Source organism: Schistocerca americana, chromosome 4 (genome assembly GCF_021461395.2).
Source record: "Schistocerca americana isolate TAMUIC-IGC-003095 chromosome 4, iqSchAmer2.1, whole genome shotgun sequence".
Taxonomy (NCBI): Eukaryota; Metazoa; Arthropoda; class Insecta; order Orthoptera; family Acrididae; genus Schistocerca; species Schistocerca americana.
In genome coordinates this window covers 670911105-670921591 of record NC_060122.1, presented here as the reverse complement: position 1 = coordinate 670921591, position 10487 = coordinate 670911105, and the positions used below count along the sequence as shown (strand labels likewise).

Below are 10487 nucleotides of genomic sequence, written 5' to 3'. Positions count from 1 at the left end.
AGAAATGTATGATGAGATAAAAGAAATTATTCAGGTAGTGAAGGGAGACGAAAATTTAATAGTCATGGGTGACTGGAATTCGGTAGTAGGAAAAGGAAGAGAAGGAAACGTAGTAGTTGAAATGGATTGGGGGTAAGAAATGAAAGAGGAAGCCGTCTGGTAGAATTTTGCACAGAGCACAACTTAACGATAGCTAACACTTCGTTCAAGAATCATAAAAGAAGGTTGTATACATGGAAAAAGCCTGGAGATACTGACAGGTTTCAAATAGATTGTATAATGGTAAGACAGAGATTTAGGAACCAGGTTTTAAATTGTATGACATTTCCAGGGGCAGATGTTGACTCTGACCACAATCTATTGGTTATGAACTGTAGATTAAAACTGAAGAAACTGCAAAAAGGTGGTAATTTAAGGAGATGGGACCTGGAAACTGACTAAACCAGAGGTTGTACAGAGTTTCAGGGAAAGCACAAGGGAACAATTGACAAGAATGAGGGAAAGAAATACAGTAGAAGAAGAATGGGCAGCAGAGGATCAAGTAGGTAAAAAGACGAGGGCTAGTAGAAATCCTTGGGTGACAGAAGAAATATTGAATTTAATTGATGAAAGGAGAAAATATAAAAATGCAGTAAATGAAGCAGGCAAAAGGAATACATACGTCTCAAAAATGATATCGACAGGAAGTGCAAAATGGGTAAGCAGGCATGGTTAGAGGACAAATGTAAGGATGTAGAGGCCTATCTCACTAGGGGTAAGATAGATATTGCCTACAGGAAAATTAAAGAGACCTTTGGAGAAAAGAGAACCACTTGTACGAATATCAAGAGCTCAGATGTAAACCCACTTCTAAACAAATAAGGGAAAGCAGAAATGTGGAAGGAGCATATAGAGCATATACAAGGGCGATGTACTTGAGGGCAACGTTATAGAAATGGAAGAGGATGCAGATGAAGATGAAATGGGAGATATGACACAGCGTGAACAGTTTGATAGAGCACTGAAAGACCGAAGTCGAAACAAGGCCCTGGAAGAAGATAACATTCCATTAGAACTGCTGACAGCCTTGGAAGAGCCAGTCCTGACAAAACTCTACCATCTGGTGAGCAAAATGTATGAGACAGGCGAAATACCCTCAGACTTCAAGAAGAATATAATAATTCCAATCCCAAAGAAAGCAGGCGATGACAGATGTGAAAATTACCGAACTATCAGTTTAATAAGTCACCGCTGCTAAATACTAACGCGAATTCTTTACAGACGAATGGAAAAACTAGTAGATTCAGTAAAAATATGAGAACACGTGCGGCAATACTGACCCTACGACTTATATTAGAAGCTAGATTAAGAAAAGGCAAACATACGCTTCTAACATTTTTAGACTTAGAGAAAGCTTTTGACAATGTTGACTGGAATACTCTCTTTCAAATTCTGAAGGTGGCAGCGGTAAAACACAGGGAGGGAAAGGCTATTTACAATTTGTACAGAAATCAGATGGTAGTTATAAGAGTCGAGGGACACATGAAAGGAAAGCAGTGGTTGGGAAGGGAATGAGACAGTGTTGTAGCCTCTCCCCGATGTTATTCAATCTGTATATTGAGCAAGCAGTAAAGGAAACAAAAGAAAAATTTGGAGTAGGTATTAAAATCCAGGGAGAAGAAATAAAAACGTTGAGGTTCGCCGGCGACATTGTAATTCTGTCAGAGACAGTAAAGGACTTGGAAGAGCAGTTGAATGGAATGGACAGTGTCTTGAAAGGAGGATATAAGATGAACATCAACAAAAGCCAAACGAGGATAATGGAATGTAGTCGAATTAAGTCGGGTGATGCTGAGGGAATTAGATTAGGAAATGAGACACTTAAAGTAGTAAAGGAGTTTTGCTATTTGGGGAGCAAAATAACTGATGATGGTCGAAGTAGAGAGGATATAAAATGTTGACTGGCAATGTACGTAAACAACATCAGCCTAAATTTTAACGCAAATGTTATGATGATATTTACGCAAGTGCGATGAAAGTATTTTTGAGACAACGTAATTGACTAACTGTAGTGTTGGTCAAGGAGTATTCATGACTGACTGACGTGCACACAAAACCACACGACAACCAAGCACTATCATCTAGGAATGGATTAGATGCACTTCATACTGCATAACACCTGTCTATGAGAAGCCACAGCCATCTTCATACTCTACCACACTCGGAACGTGAGAATTTTGTAGGTTTGATTTTAACGTGTTGCTTTAGACTTTAGTCCATAAGTATATGACCGCTCGGGCTTGCTTGCTGATGTGTCCAGATGTTGTGTCTAATATTTCCAACTGCAGGTGACATCATTCGCGAATGCAAAATTTGGTTAAAAAATCTGTAATGTCTCTAAGATTACGTAAATTTTTGTATTCCATACAAAGCCGAAATGTAATGTATCTATGTGTAGTTATCTATATTTATGTAAAGCAAAATGTAATATGGTGGTGTGTAAATGTGGTCAGAATTTGTCATATGTATAAAAACTGTGTGAAATCACGAGATTTATGTGAAAGAGACTGCTATAATGACATTTTACATACATCGCAATGCCTGAAACTGCGATGGAGTATGTGTGCAAAATTATTAAAAACTATTCTACGGTAATGATCGCGATGAAATTTTTGTGTAAAAACTTGTTAACGAACAATATTTGTACATCGCCAGGTAAACTAGGAGCGCGATAGAACTGTGCATGTGAAGTGCAATAACATTTGTAGTCCATCGTCTAATGGAATTTACCGCGATGCAACCGTGCAAAATAAGAAGCTGGTAAACCATTGAACCTATGGTCTCGACGCACAAAAGCACTGAAGGCAACTCCATGGGTGCAGGAATTTTGAATGGGACTTCAGGGAATGTAACGTTCTCGGAGTACAATGGCCACTCTCACCTGGAAAAATCATGGCTCTCGAAAGAACGGTGTTAAGGAGGATTCACACTTAACGGAACGTCACCGTCACGTTTTGGACCGTCGACGGTCAGAGAAATTTCTGAGCATTCACACTAGATGGCACGTCAACGTCGACACAGCGTCGTGTGATGGTTCATAATACATTCGCCAGAGGCGCTTTTGTATTCTATTGGTTTATTATCGGCATAGTTTCGGATCTTCATAAAATGCCAAAATTTGTTAATAAAGTTGTTAATAAGGAGCTTACCTGGATTCTTGTTTCACTTAGATGAAGAAAAAAATCACGTTCTTATTCCTGATACAGGTATTACCAAAAAAGTTTCATATAAAATATCAGTGAGCTATTCATTCATTTACTATGATGCTGTTCTCCATAGGAAACATGTATAACAGGATACACCAGATTTTGGCTGCCTACAAAACAATTGAAATTTTAAATCGAAATAGTATAACCAGATAAGCTTCTGTTCCTTCATATGTAACAGTAGCTCTCGTTCAGAACAGTAATTCATATCATAGTAAAATATTGGTTGTCATTGTAAGGGCTTAACATGATTAATAAGTATATATTCATCTCTCACCTCCTTCCTCCCCCCACTCCCCCCCCCCCCCCCACACACACACACACCATAAAAAAATGAGAAAGCGTAGCCTAACCAAAGCCCTGAAAGAAAATTTCCTATTAATTTCATGTTAAGTCACCTCTGACTTGGCTGCTTGGTTCTCTAAAATTCTAGTCATCAGCATAAATAAGTCACAAACACAACAAAAAATACTTTGGGTGTAACAGGTGATTGTTTACATTATTTGGTTGTTAAGACAAAACTACACTGTGAAGAGACGTTTTATTTAATCAAACTTATACATAGAAGTGCTTCCAAACTGTGTAACAAACAGCACTGTTCACGATGTATCACTATTAATATTTTCACACACTTGATCCCTTTCTAGATCAGACACTATTCTGTAAATTTCGTCTTTAGCTTGTATTTGCCGCAATGGGGACAGTCTTTTTATACTGGCACATATCCCTGAAAGAAAACTGTCAATGTGATCTTCCTTTGGCTGTGTCGCTAGAATATAATTCATCAGAGAAGTAGATGCAGAGTCTGTATTTCTCCTCTTATTGCCACTTTGACTACGCTTTTGCATGACAGGCCTGCTTGTCTCTGACCTCAAATCACTGTTATTTTCAGTGTCCGGAATAGGTGATGACACCTCACTGTTTGATTCATCCTCTGAACAAATATCAACAGTTATGATAGAAACTGTTTCCCGCTCCAGGCGCAGGAAAGCCATAATCTCCTCATACTTCAATGGCTTCTTGGGTATGGCAGCTTGTCCACTATTTGTTTTTTTAATAACACATTTTCCAAATTGGTCTCTCAGTGACACCTATCGTCGCTTGCATTCAGGGCCTGAAATAAGACAACATATACAGCTCTTAATAGAGTGCATGGAGTAGTCTAACGCTTTTTTAAAAAATAATTAGGGACTTCCCAAACTTTTAACGGGGACACAAACATGGTTTGCTTTCATTTATTTTTACAACAGCTTCCCAATAATATGAGGTACTTTTCATTTGCTATGCTGTTAATCAGCACATAGGCAATAGACACCATTTCTTGGAAATCATCCAAGTTTCTATAAAAACATACTTTTGTTCAAAAATTTTCATGAGTAAACACACTCTACAAAATGTTCAATTACAGCCTACACAAAGCTGAAGACACTTTGTAAGCCTTATCTAGTATTTTACAAAACTGCTAACAAACATATTTGTATCCTGTGATCTTTATCTAGCTCAAAATATATATGAGAATAAGGTAAGAGATTCTTTACATACTAGGTACAAGAATGACTGTCCATTTATTTCCTTTTCACATGAATCAATGTAGTAAGTGATTGTATATTCTGTCATCCCATTTAAAGGTTTTTTGGTAATCACCCAGTCACAATGTGTCTGTTTTACATAAAGGAAGTGTTGTTTCATTCTGATCAAACGTATAGAGCAATAACACTTTTGTAATTTAAAGAATACGAGTGGCCCAAGTGCATTGCCAGATTTTCTATATGATGTGTTATTTACATAAATATTAAATTAGTGCAATATTTCGAAATTATAGCAACAGTGTTACATTAGATACGATGTATTTTACTTTGAGGCTTTATACACTGCACAGCACAAAAGTGTCTGCTAAATTACTTTGTGCTACTCCCTCAGATTAATACTGGAAATATACAGCCCAATAAAACTGACTGGAACTATTATCCATTACGTGTATACAGCATCCACGTGCAGTACATATTTTAAAGATCCTGAAATGCTAGGTGCACGTCAATACAACATAAATTCGGTCAACACCAGTGTATTTACATTGCTGGAGTTTGTAAGTTTTAAAAAACACCTTGTACAGTATATAATGTTTTTTTTGTGGAACGCTGCACACGGTACTCCATTCAAATATTCATCGTCGTAGCGAAAACTTTCGCACATACTAACTACGTACCATTTAACAATCCTTAGTAGAATGTAAAATTAAATTGCGTTTCATTTACCTGGACGCCCCATCTCTTCTCCAATTTCCTTCCACAGTGTTTCTTTCCAAACGGAATCACTATATCTCCTATCAGTCATATTATATAGCTCTCAATGAGAACGAACCAATTCAATCAAATACTCTTCGAACTCCATTATCTAAACAAAATAATAAATACAATAGAAAACACCGGAACTTACTTGTAATTAGAATAAATAACAAAGAGAAACTCGGAACTATAAAAAATTGATTCTTACATGTTAGGTACAAGCAAAGTTTTCGAACCACTTCTACCTAACCTCCCGCTTTCCAAAATATATAAACAGGGGCCGAGCAAAAACATGGAGGCAGTCCTTCGAAAACCAGAGATTTACATCACGTCAACTCACCATCATAACGGGAAACATTCTCCGAAAGAATGCGTGACGTTGACGTGACGGAGACGTTCCGGGACGCAGACGTCGAGTGTGAACATAGCCATTAGAAACACAGGGAAGAATGTTTTGACGTGACGGACGTGACGGAGACGTTCCGTTAATTGTGAATCGACCTTTATCAGTGAAAATAAACAGTGCAAGAAGTGAACATGCCCATATATCGATTGGCAAATCTGTGAATAGTGATGTCGACATGCAATAACATTTACGTTGTGCAAACTACCAAAACAAAGCTTACCTTTGCGTTATTATTGTAAGCATTATGAACATGAACTGCAAAGGACGACACGTCGCACAAGGACAGCTAATGCAATACTTTCCATGACACACAATAATCAATAATGAAATGTATTTTGCTTTAACATATATAGTAGTTTTACATGTTAGTTTGTAAAAACTTCATGGAATGTCACAGTGATGCCTTGCGAACATGCACATACGAACTGTGTACAAACTGTGATCACCATGTCTCGAATTCAACTAACACTCTAACGGCAACTGCCACACTGAAATACGCGCAACTGCACATGTGTGGGCCGGCCGTTGGTGGCCGAGCGGTTCTAGGCGCTTCAGTCTGGAACTGCGTGACCGCTATGGTCGCAGGTTCGAATCTTGCCTCGGGCATGGATGTGTGTGATGTTCTTAGGTTAGTTAGGTTAAGTAGTTCTAAGCTCTAGGGGACTAATGGCCTGAGATATTAAGTCCCATAGTGCTCAGAGCCATTTTTTTTGCACCTGTGTGGCAGCCGCGATACAAACATTCATGGGCCTCATTCAAATAGTGTACAACATAAATTGTACTTGAATATGTGTGTAAATATTGTACTGAATATGCTTTAGGGTGAACTGCTTGCCTGAAGATGCGTCCTTTGCCATGCAATTCAGGGGGCAATTTAAAGGCGCATTTGTAGGGTGGGTGTGGATATGTTGAAAAACGTAGATGTAAATTCAGAATATAAATACAGAATTGTTTAAGATATTAATTAGTATAAACGGTTGTATCGATTGTGGCATGCAACTGCTGAAACATTACAATAATTAGGCAGTTCGGTTGTCTTGCGGAGATCACGGCATCTTTTTTGTTCTTGAAGCGGTTCATATCGGACGCATATCTGCCATCGCTTCAGATAATTATTTGGCACGCCACCATTTCTATATTTTGTTGAGAAACAATCTCACTAGGTGCACTCATAGTTACAAACAGCAACAGAATTAATGTATGGTAAGTGCCTATGTAATTTAATTTATTATAATATTTTGTGAATACAGTGATATTATTTAACCTGGTGTTTCATTTATGTTGCAAGCAGTTGTTCCAATTCAACGGCGTCTCAGCATGGCAAAAGCTTCCATGTTACAAACTATATGAATAGTCCAGCATGAGCCAAAACTCTAGAATTATTTCATTTATGAAGTCTGATAAAGAAATATTTTCGGAAGAGTCACTCACAGTCAAACTTACAATGAGCGGACCTTACTCAAAAAGCCATTGTCAAGCGCCAAGTTTGTATTACACACCATTAAAAATTTATACTCTAATAACATATTACTATCATTACCTAATATTATTAGTCTGTTCTCCGATATTCTCAAACCAGGCCAGAAAAGCCGATAAATCAAAATCAGCAAAGCTACAGTGTCTCAGCTGATGTTGATTGGGATGATGGAATAAAGGAAGTGGAAAGCAGGAGGGGTATTGAGGTGAAAAAAGCTGTCAGCTGTCAGGGGGAGGAAACAATCCCACAGGACAGGTATGTGACACAAGTGAAATCACTCTGGCACAGGGAAAAGAAGCTTCCCGTGGTGCTCAACAGTTTGGGGCAGTGAAATAGTGAGTTGTGAGGGGAAGATAGAACAGACAAAGAGAAGATTTTGGAGAGAACACCAACAGTGCAGAATGACTGAAGAAGTGTGGGAGAAAGGGCGGGGGGAGTTGGGGGGGGGGGGGACGGGGAGGGCTACATAGGGACAGAAATCAAAATGGATGTGGGACAGAGGCTTGAAGATATTATGGCCATCTGTGTATTTTAAGAGACACCAGTGGATCCGGATAGTATGAGTTGTGAAGTAGCCAGTAATGCAGAGCACATTGATTGTGCTCAGCAGTATGTTCCACCACTGATTGGTCCACTTTTTGACTAGGTAAACAGCTGATTGTTGGTTACATGCATATAAAGGGCTTGCAGAAGGTATCTCTAATTATCTCATTATGTTTATTTTATTTCTTACAATGCTAGCTGAAAATAAAATACACAGTGTTGAAGGGGATGCATAAATTGCTGCCAAAAACCTCTCATATATTTAAATAACTAATCCTAATGTCATGTGTTTTTCTTTGATGTCTTTTTGGAAATGTTTTGGTTAAGATATGTTTCCTAAACCGTAATCTTAACAACAGAAGAAATATTTCATAAGACCGTATTTCAACAATGTAGCTCATACACTGGGTTTTAACAGAAAATAAACAAAAATGCATTTCTTTCATTGGGAGCACAGAAAATGACTACAAATATAGAACTTCAATCAAAACACACATACGAAAATCCCTTTGTCAATCAAAAAAAGCAAATACATAAGTGATAGACGCAGTGAAACAGCAACAGCCGTGCAAATAAGATAGAGAACTTTGCTAACGTTCAAGTGAATCGTTTTTCAAGTTGGGGTACAAATACGTATGATAGGATGCTGATAAATCTTTGGTTTTATAAAGAAAATTGCTGCTATTGTTTTGAAAAAGTTTATTTACGCAATACATTCCCTCTTGAGATCAACACGTTTATGGCATCTTTATTCTAGCTTCTTTATCTCATATAAAAAAATGTTTGCAAATGGTCTTCCCTTAAGATCTTTCTTGAGATTCGGGAACCGATAATTGTTTGTAGGGGCTATATCAGGTGAATATTGAGATGTTTGGCGATTCAGAAGTGAAGACTAGACAATTTATATAGTGTAGTGGCTACCTTGACAGGAGGGGCATTGAGCTACAGAATCAAGATTCCTTTCTCAGCTTTCCTCAACATCTGGAGACCAGTGTTGCACCAGTTCATCAAGAAGTTCAACATAGTCAGTTGCTGTGGTGTTTTACAGTGATGCAAGTAGTCAGTATGTTGCATTTCTTCTTTATCTCAAAATGTAGATGTGGGATACTTGTCTGCTGATCTTCGCATGTTGAAGTTCTTTAGACAAGATGAAACCCTGTTTCTCTATATTTTAAACTGTTCTTTGGTCTCTGGATCACAAGAGTGTACCCATGTTTCATTCATGCTGATGAGGCAATCCAAAAATTACACAGGATCCTGGCCAAGTAATGACTCATGCATGTTTTTGATCTGCTTTGAGACATATGGGAATACATTTGACAGGGAAGTTTCTCATGTCGAAAATCTCATGAACAATGTGACCTACATGTTTTTAGGAGATTCCCAGGGCTCTGCTGTCTTTTTAGTAGCTATCCTCCGATGATACAGGCTCATGGGATGAACAGTATCCCCTGTTTATGGAGCTGTGACTTAAGTTGGCCTTCCAGGACACTCTACATTTTCAGTTCTGAAATGCATTCTATTAAATGCAGCTCAGTTCTAGATAGTGGAGTGGGAAGTGCAGGTACTATCCAATGTACCAGACATATCACAATAAATTTGTTTGGCCACCTTCTCTTTATCTTATAAAAAATACGCTTAATCATAAGCACCACTGTGTTTGATTTGAACTCTCTATTTACTTGCACCATCTTCACTGCACAGAAAAATAAAGCCAATGTTATTGCTATATAACTGCTGTCACATAGAATGTGTAGAAAAGGATCAGCTTTAAATAGAAAAACCAAGGATTTATCAGCATTCCTTCATATGCACACAAGCATGATGCTAAAGCCTGTAGTGGTGGTTGAATACCCTATGTTGGGATTGCAATTCTGGAGTTTCATTGCAGTGTGGTGGTGTGTCAGATTGAGTGGGAGAGGGGAGAGGGGAGAAAGGAGGTGGCTACTGGGGCAGATAGCTGGAGTAGTGTGGCTGACAGCTGTGACAGCTGGGAAAGATGCAACAGGTGCACAGGATAAGAGTGTAACATGAGAACCAGTACTGTGAGTTAATGCTGTACATGAAGATTAAGATGATGTGGAGTAGTGGATTGGGAGGAGGTGCCAGAACAGAGAGGGAGACTGTAGGAGAAGGGGTGTGCATACAAACATCCTTATATATGTCTCATTAAAGCACAAAAATGAACTGAAACTGTTGACATAAAGACCTTTTTTTTAATTTAAGGAACAAATAGAAAGTAGTTTAAATCACACCACACACAGCAGATTTATAGTCTTTTGGAAATATAAGAATCACATATTAATTCATACTCTGATTAACCTCTAGATAACATGCTCAATATTCTCACTCTAAATAGGATCATATGAGAGTAACATCATATAGCCAAGTAAGTACAATGTTACCAGCAGCTTATTCATTGTAAATGTCTAGCAACCAATTTCGATTGTTTATGCATGTTAATACAAACTGTGAGGTGGGAAATTTCTCTGAAAGATATCCAACAGTCTTTGATTTTATGTCATGGAATT

General features: G+C 38.1%; 1 protein-coding gene across 1 annotated transcript; it reads right to left on the bottom strand.

The window, feature by feature from the left end:
• Positions 1-3818: 3818 nt before the first annotated feature.
• On the bottom strand, positions 3819-6555 carry LOC124612884. Its single transcript, XM_047141333.1, has 2 exons — positions 5501-6555; positions 3819-4359 (listed from the first exon to the last, which is right to left on the bottom strand). The coding sequence occupies exon 2, from the start codon at positions 4238-4240 to the stop codon at positions 3845-3847; it is 396 nt and encodes a 131-aa protein (XP_046997289.1). The 5' UTR covers positions 4241-4359; positions 5501-6555; the 3' UTR covers positions 3819-3844.
• Positions 6556-10487: the final 3932 nt, after the last annotated feature.

Bases quoted from the DNA above. Each gene is read 5' to 3' on its own strand.
- LOC124612884 (XM_047141333.1), bottom strand. From the start codon at position 4,240: ATGGCTTTCCTGCGCCTGGAGCGGGAAACAGTTTCTATCATAACTGTT.